The sequence below is a fragment of the Natator depressus genome, chromosome 5, assembly GCF_965152275.1.
Source record: "Natator depressus isolate rNatDep1 chromosome 5, rNatDep2.hap1, whole genome shotgun sequence".
NCBI classification, from domain to species: domain Eukaryota; kingdom Metazoa; phylum Chordata; order Testudines; family Cheloniidae; genus Natator; species Natator depressus.
This window is the reverse complement of record NC_134238.1, coordinates 34129944-34149653: the sequence shown is the minus strand read 5'-3', so window position 1 is coordinate 34149653 and position 19710 is coordinate 34129944. Positions and strand designations below refer to the sequence as shown.

At 37.3% G+C, this 19710-nt stretch overlaps 1 protein-coding gene across 1 annotated transcript in view; it reads left to right on the top strand.

The window, feature by feature from the left end:
- The window catches only part of DHX29 (DExH-box helicase 29), a 37049-nt gene that overhangs the window by 14924 nt on the left and 2415 nt on the right, over positions 1-19710 (top strand). Inside the window, exons 12-25 of the mRNA XM_074952554.1 lie at positions 2663-2806; positions 2916-3092; positions 4374-4514; positions 6683-6827; positions 7105-7222; positions 7868-7952; positions 8616-8704; positions 10194-10322; positions 11309-11384; positions 12238-12462; positions 14317-14453; positions 15137-15230; positions 16254-16556; positions 18508-18639. Coding sequence (XP_074808655.1) covers positions 2663-2806; positions 2916-3092; positions 4374-4514; positions 6683-6827; positions 7105-7222; positions 7868-7952; positions 8616-8704; positions 10194-10322; positions 11309-11384; positions 12238-12462; positions 14317-14453; positions 15137-15230; positions 16254-16556; positions 18508-18639 — 1995 coding nt within the window. The remainder of the gene's footprint in view (positions 1-2662; positions 2807-2915; positions 3093-4373; positions 4515-6682; positions 6828-7104; positions 7223-7867; positions 7953-8615; positions 8705-10193; positions 10323-11308; positions 11385-12237; positions 12463-14316; positions 14454-15136; positions 15231-16253; positions 16557-18507; positions 18640-19710) is intronic.

The window sequence follows — 19710 nt, the reverse complement described above, 5'->3', positions numbered from 1 at the left end:
CTACATTTGTAAGTTCAACTTTCGTGATAAAGAGATTGCATTACGCTACTTGTATGAGGTGAACTGAAAAATACTGTTTCCTTGTTTTTTTACAGTGCAAATATTTGTAATAAAAATAATATAAAGTGAGCAGTGTACACTTTGTATTCTGTGTTGTAATTGAAATCAATATATTTAAAAATGTAGAAAAACATCCCAAAATATTTAATAAATTTCAATTGTATTATATTTAACAATGCAATTAAAACCGCAATTAACCGCTATTAATTTTTTAATCGTGTTTAATTTTTTTAGTTAATCGCGTAAGTTAACTGCTATTAATTGATAGCCCTACTAACTAATAATGAGCATATGTGAATTCTCTAAACACACTCCCGAACAAATGTAGGAGCACATATTCAAAACGTGTACAAAATATAAAGTAGTCATATTTTGAAAGTAAATTTATTTACCCTTTCTGCATAGCTTGTTGACAAATTTTTGATTTTCACAATGAACAATGCCAAGACAACTACACTAACTCTGTTAATAGGGAAGAAGACAATTTTTAAAAATTGTTTTAACTTCAGAGTAAAGTGTTTGTTTTATGTACAGTACTTCTTTCTTACTATTTTTAGAAAAAATGCAATACTCAAAGATAGAAATTTCTATCAAAAACAAAACTTCACACAATATCAATTTTCCTACAGAAATTTATATGTTTCAAGAAGTTCCAACATTCATTATGTGAGATGCAGGGAATAGCTTTCACAAGTGAATACTAATAATGGTTTTCTCAAATATTCTAATTTGTCCTGGAGTTAACCTGAGCCTTCCTTTGGATTTTATCTTCATATCCTGGAATTTTTAATAACACAGCAGAAGTTACTCCATCCTTCTTCCAATAAGCTATTTTTAAAAATATACTTACTAAGGTCAAGTTAAATTCTGTTTGTTTTTTTTGTTTTTTTTTTTAATGGGACTATAACTTCAAACTTCTGACCTTTTGAAAGGCCCATTTAAACTATTGTTCTGGTTAAAATAAGCTTGTGGTCTTACATTCTGAATTTTATATCTTAAAAGTACTGGAAAACAAAGTAGAACTTCTTACAGTGGCTGTAGAAAATGAATGGCTATCATAAGTGAATAGATACCATGATAGGAATACAGTTTTTTTTATGTGTGAGGTAATTAATATGCAATGGATTTTTGAGGAGCTGTACCCCTTTTGTACTTTTTACATTTTTAATTGTGTACAGTCGAAATGCAAAATATTTGCCTGGATTAGCATCCAGTAACTTCAGTACTAATCTGAACCTCTTCTACTTCTTGGTTTTGGCTGTTTTGGAAATACCATCCATAGTATCACTGTTTTTCCACATTTTCAGTTTGGCTCAAATCGTGTAATACTGAGAGGCAAGGCCGGATTAATGCAGGGACTTTAAGGGCTGCAGCCCAAGGTCTTGGGCTAAGGGGGTCCCCGCAAAAATAAATCCATAATTTATGAGATTCATTGGTCGCCAACCCCACGATTGACTGACTGATTCTGGAGCCTCTGTCAGTTGATCACGATCACCAGGCCGCTAAAAGTGCAGTGGTGCAGCAGGGCTCAGGCAGGCAGGCTGCCTGTATGCCATGCCCCATGCCGCTCCTCTCTGCACACTGTCCCCACCCCCAGCACCATCCCTGCAGCTCCCATTGGCCAGCTCACAGCCAATGGGAGCTGTGGGGGCGGCACTTGCAGGTGCAGGCAGCGCATGGAGACACGCTGTCTCCTTCCCCCCAGGGCTGCGCAGAGACATGCCAGCAGCTGGCTGCTTCCGGGAGTAGCATGGGGGTATGGCAGGCAGCCTGCCTGAGCCCTGCTGCACCACTGCCCGAGAGCCGCCTGTGGTAAGTGCCTCCTGGCCGGAACCTGCACCTCACACCCCCTCCTGCACCCCAACCCCCTGCCCTGGGTCAGAATCACCTGCACCAAGCTCCCACCCAGAGCCCACACCCATCACCCCCTCCTGCACCCAAACTCCCTCCCAGAAAGAAACTAATATAACAGCTGTTCTGAGGTAAGAAGTAGGCTCTTTTGAATTAACTATATTCTACATGTTTTAAGACTGAAATGTAACCACAGAATGGCTTTGTTAATTAAAAGGCAAGTTTCGTATAGCGTTAATAGCCTCGATGCCATAACTGTGATAATTTTGTTTTAAATTAGGAAAAAGATTTGTATACAGGGGCCCCACAAAATCTAATAGCCCTGAGCCCACAGGAGAGTTAATCCAGCCTTGCTGAGGGGGTCATGTTCGTGTGTGTGACACTGGTACAGTTGCACTGAAAGATCATTGCCTTAGTTTCCCAATATGTGGGCTTTGTGAGGATTTATTAATTGGTCATAGTAAGCTTTAAATATGAGCTGTACACGTGCTATTCTAATTGCCTTATTGGTAACTGTCAATGTACTTAACTTTCTAGTCCAGGATCTCCCATAATTTATACCAAGTAGAAACTAATAATTGTGTCAAATTTTGTTTGGATTTGAAAAAAATCCACCATGCTGTTTTACTCGTAGTTTATGCAGTGCCTGAAACCAGTGTTTAATTTTCATTTTAATATTTGTGTATCTGTGGTATATCTAGTATTTTAAACCACTATACATTTAAATGCTATCCTATAAATTGTTTTGTAGAATTCCTTGTGTGGATATCAAATCCGTATGGAATCCCGAACGGGAGAAGCTACTAGATTATTATACTGTACAACAGGAGTTCTGCTTCGGAAACTTCAGGACGACAGTCTTCTTTCAAATGTATCTCATGTTATTGTAGATGAGGTTAGCATTCTCTCACTTCTACTTTGCTTTTGCAAATTGTATCTTTCATAGGAATTATTTTTATTTATACCTCCAGACTAATTCACTCTCTACATCCTTTTAATTCAAGGTTCATGAAAGAAGTGTCCAGTCTGATTTCTTGCTAATCATTCTGAAGGAGATCTTGCATAAACGTTCAGATCTGCATTTGATTTTAATGAGTGCTACTGTAGACAGTGAAAAGTTTTCCAGCTATTTCACCCACTGTCCCATTCTAAGGATTTCAGGAAGGAGTTACCCAGTTGAGGTAGGTAAATGTTTCTTTATATCTACCCACACAAATGTTTCTTTATATCTACCCAGTAATATGTCACCCAGTTGTATCTGCTACAGCAGCAAGAGAAGGTAGTCTTTCATCTGAATTTAAAACCATTTCAGCCCTTTTTATCTTTAAAAATCCTAAAATAGCTTCAGTGGTCCTATGAACAGAACTCTGTACTTGGATTTACATCATTTTTCCCCTCTGACAATTCAGACCATCCACAGAAATTCTAAAACACCATTTTTATTGTTGTACATATTTTTTTAAAATGAAAATCAAATTTTAAGTTCCTTCTGTTTCTGTGGCCCTGAGGCTTGCCATTTTTCTTTGATGTGTTCTGTTGCGTTAGGTTCTGATGATGAGGAAAATGTGAGCATTTCAAAACGTCTCTCCTCTTACTGTTTATCTTTCACCTTTATAATTTTTTATCGAATACTTAGTAACTTTGAGATGCCAAGTAACGTTAAAGCAATATATATATGGAGTATTCTATGCAAATTGTTGCACATCAATACTGACTGATATAGCTCTGTTGCTGAATTAAGTGGACCAGTCATCTAGTATTAAATGACCAACTAAATTTATCAGTTACTTGTTATTGTCTTCATTTTTATTTGTGGGAAAAAAAGGTAAAATAACTAAAATGCTGCTTACAGGGTTTCTAATATACCACATACAGTACACTAAATGCACAGTCCATCACAATTTATTTTTGTGATCCAGCATTGTTAATGCTGTGATACACAAGGACAAAGCTCTAACACATCGTTTATGCTGCTTTGTTAATTTGGTTTACCGACTTGCTCGGTTTTTTAATACGTTCCTAAAGTAATAGTGTGGTTCACTTTCTGTTTTCATATAAATAATAAGGAAATAAGTGAAATGGGAAAGATCTCCTTGTGATTTTTTTTTTCCCACCCCACCTCACAGACCTCTGTGCTGCTGTTTGGGTCTGGGGGTGGGTGCAGAAGGGGGTTCCTTAGCACTGGTATAGATACTTAACAGCTATATGTACTGTATATTGCTTTGCCCTTTCAAAGGAAGGAGCAGAAAAAGGAGTGCCACTATATGCTCCTCAACGTATAGTGCCACTCCATTTTTCTGCTGTTGAGGAGCAACATATAGTTTACTGTAGAAGTTTGGATCTTCTTTCTTAGCTAGCGTTGTAGGAAATTCCCTTTTCAATCCTAAGGGTGTTTGCTTTAGAAAGACAGAAAGGATGTAGGTTTATTTTTTGTATTTACCCCTCTCAAAATAATTCTGTAGGTTTTCCACGTGGAAAATATTATTGAGGAAATTGGTTATGTTCTGGAGAAGGACTCTGAATATTGTCAGAAGTTTGTGGAGGAGGAGGAAGAAATAACAATAAATGTTACTAGCAAAGGAGGAGGAATCACAAAGCATCAGGTAAAACAAGTATTTTCTGTTTGGACAGTCTTGTTTAAGAACATAAGAATGGCCATGCTGAGTCAGACCAACGGTCCATCAAGCCCAGTAAGTGGCCAGTGCCAGATGCTTAAGGGGGCATGAACGGAACAGAGGAACTTATCAAGTGTCCAGACCCAGCTTTTGGCAGTTGGAAGTTTAGGGACATCCAGAGCATAGGGTTGTGTCCCTGCCCATCTTGGCTAATAGCCATTGATGGACCTATCCTCCATTAACTTATCTAGTTTTTTGTTGAACCCAGTTATGTTTTTGGCCTTCACAACATCCCATGGCAACGAGTTCCACAGGTTGACTGCATTGGGTGAAGAAGTACTTTCTTTTAAACCTGCTGCCTATTAATTCCTTTGGATGATCCCCAGTTCTTGTATTATGTGACTGGGTAAATAACCCTTGCTTAGTCACCTTTCTCCACACTAGTCATGATTTTATAGACCTCTATCATATCCCTCCTCAGTCAACTCTTTTCTAAAATGCATAGTCCCAACCTTTTTAATCTCTCCTTGTATAGAAGCTGTTCCATATCCCTGATGATTTTTGTTACCCTTCTCTGCACCTTTTCTTATTCTAATATGTCTCTTTTTGAGATGAGGTGTCCAGAACTGTGCACAGTATTCAAGGTTTGGGTATACCATGAATTTGTGGAAGTAGTAGTGTATTTTCTGTGTTTTTTCTTTTTGACAGCTGATCCATTTGCACAATGGTATCGAATCATTATCACAATTAATACAATACTAATTTAGCTATATACAATTATGATATTTCCAATGGTTATGAAACCATATATCCAGCAACTTACTGAGTCATCAACTGTGTGTGTTCTGGTGGCTTCATCAACAATTATTTGTGGCTGCCCTGCTGTTACTACATTTTTAATTTTGATTCCCAGTTAAATTGTACCTTCAATATCTTGTGCACGTTCCCAACTCTTGATACATTTAAGGAAAGACTGGGTAAGCTCTTGAATAGACTCAGGAACAATTCTGCTTAGTTATGAAGATAAACTAAGGAGAGGGGACAGAGGAAAAGTGATGTCCCTCTTCCAAGCTGCTTCCTGCCATTTGGGATGCCAAAATAAGACACTGCTTACAGTGGATTATCTAGATGTAAAAAATATTTTATATCACCTGTTCTGCTCCCCACTCCAAGGTTGGCTCTCCTTAACTGTGACTCGTATGTCTTGCAGGTCTCTGTGGAACTAGTTTCCCTTGATGGGGCTTAGATGCCCTTCTGGGCTTCACTCCTCCCCACTGGCTAGTTGGCTGTATATTGTATGAGAAAGGGAGGCGAATAAGTGGTAGCACTCTCCTGAGCACCACCCAGTCACTGTCCAAAATGAGACACTGCAGTAGGTAGGAAGATCTTCATATATTATGATTGTCCCTCTCCTTTCTGAATGCTTTGATTAGCAGTGAAATAGTTGGCACTTAAATTATCATTCGACTTAAGAATTCTCACATTATTGAGATAGGTAGGGGCAGCTCACATTTCCAAGCCCTAAGTCAGGGCTTGTCTACACTTAAAAAGCTACAGCGGCTGTGGTGCTATAGTGCTACTACCTACACTGATGGCAGGGTTTCTATGTTGATGTAGATAATCCATCTCCCCGAGAGGTGATAGGTAAATTGATGGAAGAATTCTTCTGTCAACCTAGCACTGTTTACACTGGGACTTAGGTTGGCTTAACAACACCGCTCAGAGTGTGGCTTTTTCACACCCTGACTGACGTAGTTAAACCAATCTAATTTTCTAGTGTAGACCAGAGCTCAGACAAACATGACTGCCTCAGTTTACATTCAGTTCACATTTTAATGGTTTCTCTTGCAGCCATACGGGCTAGAGACTTGCTTGTTACTTTTTAAATTAAAGCACAGGTTTTGGCGCACAGGATCACAGCCTCAAAAACAAAAAGTACCAGCTTGCCAGGCCTTTGAGATGGTCCAGTGTGAGCAGCAGGGATGGACCTAATGGAACTTTTTTTATTATTATAAAATGGACTATATGATGTCCATTTTTGTACATATTTGCCTTACAAGACAAGTTAAAACACTTAAAGGGCATAAATGTCTAAGTTCTCCTCTCTTGCCTTCCTCTTGCATAGAGTTAATGTTACCAAATTCTTTCCCTTTTAGGAATATGTCCCACTCCAGTCTGGATCAGGTGTTGATTTGGATCCCTACTATCAGACGTATAGCAATCGTACACAGCAAGCAATCTTCTACATGAATCCTTACAAGATCAACCTTGACCTTATCTTGGAATTGCTTGCCTTCTTAGGTACTTTATCACTTCCTAAAACGTTTGTGGATTTTTAAAAATTCTTTCAATGATAACTTTCCTCAGATTTTGGGACTCCGCTTTCATGGATTTCTTATTGTTTACGAATGATGCTTGGTACTAGAAGGATATTTGATTTCATTCCTATTCATGATGCTTCCCAGAAAGGGCCCAGCTCAGGAATCCTAGAATAGTATCTCCTATTTCAAACAGGGAAAGGTCGAATAGGATTTTTTTTCTAGCTTTTTAACCAGGTTTCTATATTATATCCCCACAGATAAAAGTCCACAATTCAGAAACACAGATGGTGCTATATTGATCTTTTTACCAGGGCTTGCTCACATCCAGCAGTTATATGATCTCATTTCATCTGACCGAAGGTTTACAAGGGACAGGTAAAGAAACCATTCTCATTTGAGAAATGTGTAGTGTTCTCATCTTAGTTTTTAAGACTGGCTTTTTTTTTTTTTTTTTTTTTTTTTTTACAGGAAAAGAGAATTGTAGCTAGTACATAACTTACTTTTTTGCTCACAATACATTTTCTCAATCCATCTTCATTTTTTTTTTTTCTATTTCTCTTTCAAATCTGAGCATAAGTGGTAAATATTTAGATCCTTCTGCAATCAAAAGTTCCTTATTTTTCCTCCAAATGAACTTATTTGCTTTAACAGTGAAGAGCTTCTGGATATTTTAATTCTGAAATAAAAACTGACACTTTCTTCCTTTTTGCTGCAGCTGTCAAAATACGGTCACTATAGTTTAGAGTCAATATAAAATTGCATAACAATGGTAGAAACTCTTTTTTCGCCCATCTCCACCAAACTGGAGAATGACCATATCAAGTATTATCATTCATACGTTTTTCCTTTCATATTTTACTGTCATGTATTTTTAGTATTATGTAATTAGTAAAACAAAGTCTTACTATTATTTATGTATATTGTCTTTCCTTCCTCCAACCCACCAGCATTACCTCAGGCTTATTTAAACATTTGTTGAATGTTGTAACTTAATTGTTGAATAATGTCTCCTTCTTTCAGGTATAGGTTAATAGCTCTGCATTCTATTCTTTCAACTCAAGATCAAGCAGCTGCATTTACATTGCCCCCTTCTGGAGTTAGAAAGGTATGGTATGTTTAAACATGTAAAAGTCACTATTGTAATATAAATCATCTTCTTGCTCCCTCTACTTTATATACTTTTTGTGTATATGAATTCTCTAATAAAAAACTTACAAAGTTTATAAAACTGTGAGTTGTCTGAAATTCTCTTGCTGAAAGCAGAGCACTGTACTCTATTAACAAGGTGTTCAGGGCCAGATACGAGTTAACTTCAAAAGATTGTCAAGTCATCATACTAAATCTTTTATATACAACAGAAAAACATTTAGTTTTTAGTAATTTTTGTTTTACTGTAACTTTCTGTTGTATAAAAAATGGATCCCTGTCACTTTCTAAAAAAAATCTTTTTTAGGAATCTTTTCTCGAAGTATTTTGTACACCTTTATACACACAAGCTTGTGAAAGACTATTTGACTTAATGACAAATTGTTCAGTGGAAAGTCAGGCAACCTTTGCAAGTGCAAGCAGCAGTTTAAACCAATTATACAATGAAAAACTAGTACAAAAACATGTAAAGATCCCCTTTATCTCTTTAGTCCTCCCAGACATTTCTGTAGGGATCACTTTTTATCAGGTTCTCTCCAAATCTGAGTTTAAAGGAATTAAACTTATAGCAGGACTATTTCCTTAATTCATTTATCTGAAGGTATGGCTATTTCATTTGCAGATTGTTTTGGCAACCAATATAGCTGAGACAGGTATTACGATACCAGATGTTGTCTTTGTAATTGACACTGGGAGAACAAAAGAAAACAGGTAAGGGTTGATCTTCCTAAGTCTTTGTGTTGTGTACATTTTTGGAAATAGATTCCATAGGGGTTTTCCACTAGGTTTGTACCTCTTCAGATCTAGGTTTAAATTAAGGCTTTGGTCAAAAAAGTAAGTTGATTGGTCTGATGATAACGGCCTTATGTCCAAATCACAAAACCATCCTACAGCTTGGTACAAGTCTACTGATTTTCAAATAGTGGTGTTGTCACAGATCCACGTGATCAGTGCTGTGCTCCTAGCTTTGGAACTGTCTCTTGGAGAGGATCCCTTTGGTGTGCCAGACCCCTAAGAGGTCACACTCTTCCTTTGGGGTAGGCCAACATTGTCACCTCTTGAGACTGAACCTTTGGGCTTTAATCCTCCTGCTTCTCACCGTGAGTTCTGTTCAGAGAGTCCAACTGAGCCAGACTCCTGATAGAGACTTGTACACTCTTCAGGGATTAATGCACCTCACCAAATATTACAGTAACACTCAAACAGCTTTTCAAAATGGTAGGGTTTATTAGTCAACTGGAACACAGCTTAAGGATGTTCTTAGGTATGGCTGAAGGTATGGCTATTTCATTTGCAGATTGAACATAGAGAAATGAAGGTTAAAGCATAGTCTGTTCTGATTAGCCCAGAGCCCCAGTCAAGATGTAGTGAAACTCCATTTTCAGGCTCTGTCTCTCTTTCTCTGTCTGACCTCCTTAATCGGCTCCTAGGGGAGAGAGCTCACAAGCTTCTGCCAGAGCTCACACTTATCCCCCCACCTCATACCTCTCAATCTTTTTTTCTGGAGATGAAAACAAAGCAAAGTTCCCCTGCTGAGAGGCAGGGAAATCAGTGAGTCACTGGAGCTTGCATTATGTCTTTGGCCCCCTCATTTACCTAAGACAGTTTCAACCAGTTCCTTAAAAATTCTTCATTCCACCAAGACAGGGAGGTGACACCCACCTATGTATCTTAGTTTGTCCTGAGAGCAAACTTAGTCCCTTTTTCACCCCCACTTGGTAACAATGTATCAAATAGGGGAAACTGAAGCACACATGGAATTCATAAAAATATTACAAAAATTCCCACTTTGTCACAGTTATGAACAGGGAGAGGAATTATTTAGAGGTGATGGAATGCACAACTAGAAGTAATGGGATGAAATTTTAGGTAGATCACCTTTTCCATAACTTCCTGACACTGAGATGTTGGCTTTGGTCTACCTCAAATATACAAAGTACTAGAAAAAGTGTGGTTAAACAATTCAGCATTGGCAGGAAGATGGACTAGATGAACTAATACAATAGGTCTCTTTCACCTCTATCATCTACATTTGATTAATGACCTAATCAATCATGTGTAAGGCTTACAAAATAAGGCTTTCAAAACTAAATTTTATAACTTTTTACGAGTGATTTTATTTTTAAAAATCAATTTTAAATTGAGAATTTGAATCTGACAGTAGTCCTTATCTACACATTCTGTGCAAATGCTTTTTCAGGTACCATGAAAGCAGCCAAATGAGTTCTTTGGAAGAGACCTTTGTCAGTAAAGCAAGTGCTTTGCAGCGTCAAGGGAGAGCTGGACGTGTCAGGGATGGATTCTGCTTCCGAATGTACACAAGAGACAGGTATGGTAGCTTTAATGAGCAAGATTTTGTAAGTCAGGCAACTGTTACAGTATTAATTGCAAAAGCCTGTGTTAAAATGCAGTGTAGTGGTTTCAAATTAAACTGAAGTGAGGAAATACAAAAGTTCAGGTTCTCATAAAAGTATGTACTTGATGTGTGTAATATAGATGACTTTGGCTGTGTAATCCTTAACTTTTGCAGTTCCTGGCCTTTTTTTCAAATTGAATTTATAGCCTTAATGTTTCTTTAACAGAGGTGACTCAAATTTTTCATTTCCTGTTTCAAAAAAAAAAAAAAATTGTAGGGGGGAAAGAATCATAACTGAAGTATTATTAAATTGTAAAATTCTGTTTTAAACATCACCATAAATTTGCTCCAGTGTCCAATATAAACAAATCCTAGCTCTGGAATCTTGAGGTTTAACTCCTTATTTTCCAAATCCATAGATTTAAAGTGGGCTATCTATGGATGCGGAGCAGGGGAACTACCTATGACGTTATACTGCTCCACAGTATGGAGAGCAACAACATAACTAAAAACCTAGAATTCCTTTTTTTATTACATCTGATTGAAAATGATTTGGCCCTTAACTATGTTTCAGTTATAAATTATATATATATAAAAAAGTAACCTTTACTTTGAGGGTTTAGCCACATGTAAAGTTTGAAGTTCCACTTATTTGAATTAACCATGAGCAAAAACAAATTAGAAATTATTTCAAAATAGTGTCCCATTGTCCATCACTATCCTTCACCTTCACCCTGCCCTCCCGTGACGTGTGCACATGCTTAGCTCACAAAGAGGAAATATATTCTTCTCACTCTTTACTTTAAAACCCATGCATGTACCCCCAGAAAGAACGTCTATCTGAAAAACAAGCAAATGAAAACGGGCGATTGTAATTTAAGATGACTTGTAACCTTAAGTCAAGGCTTGTTACACTGAAATTTGTAATACTGTGTGTCTTTATTATTGTGGTGTTGCAGGTTTGAAAGTTTCATGGAATATTCCGTTCCAGAAATACTGCGTGTGCCTTTAGAAGAGTTATGCCTTCATATTATGGTACAGTCTTGTTTCTTGAATTTCTCTTACCTTTGTTCCTTTAGAATCAGCCAGAAAGGTGTGTGTCCTGCTCTAGTGCTACTATTTGGGTTGCGTGAGTCTGTAGAGATGTCTGTTTCCTCTCTTAGTGGAAAATCCACTATATATATTCACTTTAAAAAATACAGAGCATGTTGCTGAGGGGAGGGCGAGGGTGTACACTCATCTATTAGTACATAATACTATCTAATCTGCAGAACGGAATTGTTGTTCGCGTTTCTTCCAAACATCAATCTGAAGGAAATGTTTTATGAAGAAAAATCCCTGTTAAAGGGCCAAATCCCAGTCCCTGTCCATATTACCAAGTATATGGACTGTGCATAAGGGAACTAAGCAGAGGGATGGAATCCTTCTTTCCCGACCAAGGAATGTGGGGTGCAAGGCATGTGCATACCTTCTACATATAAATTTGGGCTAATAGATTCATGGAGTTCCAGACTACCGGCCATGCTAATGCATCACCACTACTGTAGCGCTGCAAAAAAAGGCCAGATTGAAGCTGTGCGTGATGGGTGCATAATCCCTTGTTCACTTTCTCTGCACTCTGGCCCTCCCTCTACAGTGGAGCCATCCTAATGTCACTGTGTTGGCCTGCTGCAGTCCTGCATCAGGGAAGACTTGGCACATATGAGGAAGATGAATGAGTGGGGTGGGGGAAGAGGAGGATGATTGATCTCAGAATGACTGAATAGGCAACATGTCTTCTAGATATCTTTGCAGCCTATCGTTTTTAAAATATCTGTTTTTGTTGTTATCTTTTGGTTAATATTTTCTAGATAGTTTAAATTGAATTGTCTATCCATTTAATCCACAGAAATGCAATCTTGGTTCTCCTGAGGATTTCCTCTCCAGAGCATTAGACCCTCCACAGCCTCAAGTAATCAGCAATGCAATGAACCTGCTACGGAAAATTGGGGCTTGTGAATTAAGTGAGCCCAAACTGACTCCATTGGGCCAGCACCTTGCAGCATTACCTGTCAACGTAAAAATTGGCAAAATGCTTATATTTGGTGCTATATTTGGTTGCTTGGATCCTGTGGTAAGTTGACAGGTATTGCAGTTTTCATCTAGATGGTTATGATAAAAACAATGCTAAAAACCTTGAGAGAGTGAATTTTTATGGGTGAATTTCTGTGAAATTTTCTTTCTTACAAAAACTCTTGGAATAAAATATAGGAAATAGGGACACAACACATTGAAAAAAATATATATCACTTAGATGCAATTTTTGGTTAGTGCTCTTGTTTCTATGCTTATTTTTAAGAAAGCTGACTGGTATTTTTATTTATCAATACTCTCCCTCACCTCCTGTCCCCACACACACAAAAGAAAGTGGCCAGACTCAGTGCTCTAGTTGCTCTTCCAATTCTATCTACTAGTGAGCCTATGAAGTGCAGCGTTAACATAAACTATCTTCTTCACGATTTTAAAGGGACAATGACAATTGAAGTCACATCTGTCTGAAACTTTGACCTACTGTTGTTACAAGCAGTACTTAAGATAGTTAGTTATTTTTCAGTTTGTTTTACTTTGAACATTTGGCAGCACTTGTGCGTACTCCATTTTCAGTCTCTCCTGTTTGTTTTGTTTCACAGAGCAACAGGGGAGAGAAAATACTTTCAAAATCTTAAACACCTTATGATTTTTGTTGCATTCAGGTGCTAATGTGGGACATGAAACTACTTTTAATTCATTTTTTTAAATTGACAGACTTCAGATTAGTGTCCCCTTTAAATTATTTAAAAACAAACAGTTCAAGGTAGTGTCAATCTGCAGCACACATTCTTCCCTTCAAAAGCAAACTCATTTCACCCATTTTCACCATATCCAACTAGTCAGTGCTGGAAACTTCCCCTCCCCCCCCAGCAAATATAGCAATAGCTCAAATGCAATTTAGATCCTTTGCACCATATACAACTTAATCTGATTCCCCTGTGTAAAACAGAATCCCACTAGTTGCCAAAAAAATAGTTAGCAAAAACCAACAAATGGTTGTGTTTAGGGAAACTTTATATAAATGAAATACTCAGAATGCAACTATTCAATATTTATTTCACTATAAAAGCCTGTAGTTCCCATCAAAGACCTAGCTAATTTTGCTATCTAAGTGAATCTAGCTAATTTTGCAATCCATTTATCAAAATGCCTCTCTTCACTACTGAAATAGTACTTCAATAATTTTCAAGTATCATCACTCTGATATCACTGTACCTTGATATAGAAACTGTGTGAGAGGAACATCACTATTACAAAATTCTACTAAATCAAGGAACTACCATGAAGTGCGGATCTGAGACAAGGATTTGCACTTTATTCTACTACTACACCTGATCAGGTCTTGTTACATGACTCAGTTCAGCCTTAAAATTATCATTATACAATAGATTGTCTTTACACTTTTCACATAATCCTAGTTGACTGTACATAGTAAGAGGAAGTGTGATCCCTTGGTTAAAAAAGGGAACTAGGAGTTCAGATTCTATGGTTCTAGTCCCATTTGTACCACTGAGTTGGTTTGATCTGGGGCAGGTCACTTATTTTCTGTGTCCTTCATTTTACCTATCTATGAAAAGGTATAAAAATACTTACCTGCCTCACACACAAGTGTTGAGATTTAATAAACTAATGGCAGGAAAGTACTTTTTAAAATATTTCAAGGTGCTGTGTAAGTACAATGTCTTCAGTGAATCTTGCACTGTAACATACTATATAAAATGCAGTCACTCTATCCTTGTGACTTAGTGTGAAGCAAGACAAGGAATATGATAAGTCTTGTTGAAACAGGAAATCTAGATTGATTTTTAGTGTGGTAAAAGCCTGAAGCCTAATAATTTAAATTTTATTTATATGATGTTTATACTTTAACTTCTTAATATGTTGCTATTGATTACAGGCAACTTTAGCTGCTGTAATGACAGAAAAATCCCCTTTTACTACACCAATTGGTAGAAAAGATGAAGCAGATCTTGCAAAATCTTCCCTGGCACTGGCAAACTCAGATCATCTGACAATTTACAGTGCATATCTAGGGTAAATAATTTTTTCTAAAATATTAAAACTTAAAGCAAATAGAACCTTTTGATTGACTGTCAGTAATGTTGTATCCTTTAAATATTGCTATTAAATACATGATCCTAAATGGTTTTGTAAATTTCCTTTTATAATAGCAGAAATGTGTGATAAGTACTATGTTACTTGAGCATTAATAAATGGCCTAGTTGGTTAGTCACTTGGCCTTCTAACACCACTTATGGCAAGCAATGCAGAAGCATACTGCTTGTGGTGTCCTGATGCTTCCGGTATTTCTGTAGCTGTTTTGTAGTGAGCTACACTTTAAAACAAACGCCCAAAAAAACCCCAACAACTACCCATTAAAGTTACATTCTTCATGACTTTCAGCCAGGAACATTGCTATTCTATCTCCAACTGTCAGAACATACAATCATCTGCCAGTTTATAGAAGAAACACCGTTGTTTATTCATGGGCATGTAATTTTACATGCTGTGAAATGCTTGTCCTCTCCTGATCTCTGGTAGACATACGTTGTTGATCCAGATGATACCAGTTAGTGTTTTATTATTAAGTCATTGGAAGATCCTTTGTAAGAGCCATTATCACTTTTTTTATGTATTTGAATTTGGATTCCTCCTCTCTTTGTGATAGCCATCAGTGTTACTTTTGTAATTGTAGTAAACCAAGATTTTTTGTCTAGGTGGAAAAAGGCTCGTCAAGAAGGAGGGTATCGCACTGAAATGGCTTACTGCAGAAGGAATTTTCTTAACAGAACCTCGCTGTTAACTCTGGAGGTATATCAAGATACAAGCCATGTGATTCTGCCCAGGAAGGATGACTGTTAATTTCCCTCAGAAAATTCAGCATATAACTTTAAAGCAGTGATATACAGTACTCATGTTAGTATACAGACAAGATAACAAATATGGGCAAATAGAATGTTGAGAGTGGGTGAATAGCTTAGATTCTTATTGAGACTGGCTAAATCTATCCTTTACACTTTTTGAGGTGCAAGCCCCATTGATATATATCTTTTGCATACAGTTGCTCTGACGAAGTTCATACAACAGCACCTTACACAAAATAAAACTTGTAAGGTAAAATATTACTTAACAAGGGTAAATAAAATAACACATGGTTAGACTGTATCTTTCCTTATATTTACTAAGTACTTGTATTTCACTGTCAAGCTTGGAAGATGATAGGTATTAGAATAGATTACCAAGAGAGGTTGTGGAATCCCCATCATTGGTGGTTTTTAAAAACTGGTTAGACCAACACCTGTCTGACATAGTCTAGGTATATATGGTCCTGCTTCAGCATGCGGGGCTGGACTAGATGACTTCTCAAGGTCCGTTCCAGCCCTGAATTTCTATGATTCTGTGATGCCAAATCCTGACTTTTCTAAATGCATTTTTGCCTCCAAAATTAAGGCTCCAATAGTCCTTTCCGGGACTGATCCTCAGGAAATAGGAGAAGGGTGCGTAACATAAAGGTGTGCATTTTTTGCTGTCAGTTTGTCTTCTAAATAACTGGGAGAACAGAGACATACTTGCATCACTTTCAGCCCCACGTTCTCAGTGTCTGAATCCTAAAAGCCTGATTTTGTTTTGGTTACTCATCCAAGCAGCCAGGATTCCAAGGCCTCTGCAGATATGACTAATTTTTTCTAGATAAGTCTCTGAGTCTCTTCACTGTTAGTTGGGAATATTGGAGAGGAGTCTGAGTGTGCTGGTGGCTTGATAGTGTCCCTTTTTATAATCAGTATTTTACTATTAAGTTATTAATGTACCTGTTTTGATCAAAACTAATTTCAGGATGTGAAACAAGAACTAATAAAGGTGGTCAGGGCAGCAGGATTTGCAGCACCTGCAACTCATCATAGGTGGGAAGGAAACGGAACCACACAATCCCTTTCTCTTCAGGAAATAGCCCTTCTTAAAGCGGTGCTGACTGCCGGGCTATATGACAACTTGGGGAAGATAATGTATATGAAATCTGTAGATATCACAGAGAAATTGGCATGCATGGTGGAAACTGCTCAAGGTAAAGCACAAGTGCATCCCTCCTCTGTAAACAGAGATTTGCAGACATATGGATGGCTGCTCTACCAAGAGAAGGTAAGGATCTTGTATTTATATCTTATTAATTAGAGGCAATTATGTGACAATCTTGAAAGCAGTTACACCTTGGTGTAAATCCCATTAGACCAGGACTTATCAATTTGCAAACACCTTACATGCCTGTAGTGCTATATAAATGGAACATAATGTGAAATATACTTGGATGTCCAGTTCATCTTAAGAGCCATCAATGCCTTGTCCCTGAAATCAGTGTGCTTTAAAAAAAGCACCAGGTCCTAAATAAGGCACACACAAATGTGGCTAGAAATGTAGGCCAATAAATCTAATATTGACTAAACTGACAAGCTTACAAATGAAAGTACCCTACTCTTTATCAGTCAACTTTTCACAAAGGGTTAATGTATTGTGTATAGTATTGTTTATTTAAAAAAAAATTGATCACTTTTCTGTTTGGTGACCATAGTTAGAAGTGTCAAAAATATGTAGTCAAAGTAACACAGTCGTACTTTGACCTGTACTATGCTATCTGTCCCTACTCACCTCTAAGTCCTTAAAACATGCTTCAGCAGGGCCTTTTTAAACCCTTGCATGCCCTCTCTCAGGCCTGAAGAAATACTAACTAACTAGCTTAAGTTTAAACATATTCACAAAAATTGTGAAATCCAAGACATGCTGAACTTCACAACTGAGCTGCATTTTGTCGCTCACCTTTTCCCGCCTACTTCCACATGCTTATGTGTGTGGTGTGTCTTTGGTGAAGATGTATGTTTCATCTCAGTGTAAAAAAATTATACAGCAATTCTTTTCAAGTGTGTGTTGTCGTACCAATGGACATTTTATTGTAAGGCAGTAGTAAGCTACCTATTGATATTTAATGCACTACGTACACACAGCTCTTTCCAAATAGAGCAGACAACATTCCCTGCCCCAGGAGCTTGCAGTATAAAGCAAGATGTAGGACAACAGCTAAAGTTAGAAAGGGAATTGACAGACTGCTGAGAACAAGTTAGGAATAGTTACTGAAAGTAATAGATTTCAAGAAAAGGGGGAAAAATACTTTAAGAAATGTAAGATTTGCCAAGCCTAAAAGCACAGGTGAAGAGAAGAGACAAAAGGAGCAAATCTCCAGGAGGGGGGTGGGCCCAGGCATGTCAGTGGGAATGGGATTATCAAGGAAAAAAACCTTGTTCAGTACATGTTTGATAAATTTTATGCAAACAAAATACTGTTTATCAGTGTTAATACATTTCAGACCTATTAATGTATGTATAGTCCCCTCAGTTGCTCAGAGAGTAAAACAATCTACATTGACTGCTTTTATAAAAACATTCTAAAAGAAACTTTATTTTTGATGTGTATATTTTGAGACTTTCAGTATAAAACCCCTTGTTGCATTAAATCTAATAGGGATTTTTTGCATTGAAAATGTTCACTGGATCAGGAAACAATTTCTGGCAAGCAATATTGATCCTGGCTTGCCTGAAAAAAACAGTAGTGCCGTGCATATAGACTGCATGCATCTCTAAGTATATATGGATTAAACTAATTTTCTGACTGTACCCGCTTAAATTTTCGAATTTCAATAAATGTTATTTCCCTTTCAACACTGCACATTCAGCTGTATATTCATAGCCTTCGTACAGTCTGCTGTAGGCTACCATTATCTTTTGTTTATAATCTTAACTACATAATTGTAGTCTTCCTATTCGTCCAGTGCTCTTTAAATTTCACCTCTGAAGGATCACGAAAGGAAAATTTCTCCCAGTGGCATAAGCCTTTTTCCCTTCCTTAAAGACTAACAGATATCACACAAAGTATAGGGCAAATAATTGGGCATAGCCTACATTCTTTCACTGTTTACTAACATAAGTAGCATATGTAATGATGTCTCAGAGGGGAAAAAATTGACAACTTGCTTCATGAAAGTAGCATTCCAGTTCGGTGTTGTAGTTTTTAAATGCTTTTGTTCGTTTGTGTTTATATGCAGATAAGATATGCCAAGGTGTACTTGAGAGAGACTAGTTTAATTTCCCCCTTTCCAGTTTTACTTTTTGGTGGAGACATAGAAGTTCAGCACCGTGAACGCCTCCTGTCTGTTGATGGCTGGATCCATTTTCAGGTACATGTATGTTCTGGTTATTTCTTGTGCCTTTAAATGGCTGTGCATTTTGTACCTGAAACATATTGTTGAAGTGTGAGTTTAAGATAGTTAAGCGAAATAATGGGAATTTTGTTACATATGTAATAAGGTCATTTGCTTCCAAGAAATAGCAAAAGTAATTTAATAGTATGCTATTTTTAAAAAAGAATGTTTGCCTTTGTTCATGAAGAAAGATTGAGGTATTATAAGAATAGATACTATTGGAAACACACACATTTACCTGATTTGGGGGAAGAGGAAATACTTGCTTTCAGTAAGTGTCATAACTGAAAATGTATTAAATTGGAACATTTTGAAGCCATAGGTCCCAATCCTGTAAATGTGTAGGCACCTGCTTAACTTTAAACCCTTGAGTAATCTCATTGATCTACATCTCAGATGAGATCAGTCTTGCGAGTGAAAGCTGTGAGAAACATCTAAGATTTAAAACAAACACTCTTGTGCTCTCTTTCGAAACAGAAGACATTCTACACACATTTTCTGAATGCATTTAATCTGAGGCTGAAAGTGAAAACTGGCCACCTGAAGAAATATGAGTTGCGCACCTGCTGTCAAATTGGTTACATTTTTTCTTCTAGCTCTGTTCATTTGCACCTCATGCTACACCCTAGGAAGAGTGCATGTTGCTAATTTTATGTAAGCATTCCCTGAAACTCAGAATGAGATACAAATGTTGTGACAACGAAACACTAGTTAATGACTGCATGCACTTGTTACTCAACACACACAGAATTTTTAAGATCGGCCTTTCTTTGGGGGAAGGACAGGTAACACAGCCAGAAAGCTGTGTGACTGAAATGAGAGAGAACCATATGTTCTAATTAGCCAATTCAATTTGAGATCCACATTTTTCTTGGGCAAATCAACATAAGTTTTTTAAAGCCTGCAGGCAGGTGATAGTTTGAGTACAGGGGGTATCAGATATCTACCATGTCTGTTATGTCTGTAATTTTTTCCTCACTCTCCCTGCCCACTCTGTATATTTATAATGTTGGTCTGTAATGTACAGGCAGTGATATTAAACCGCTG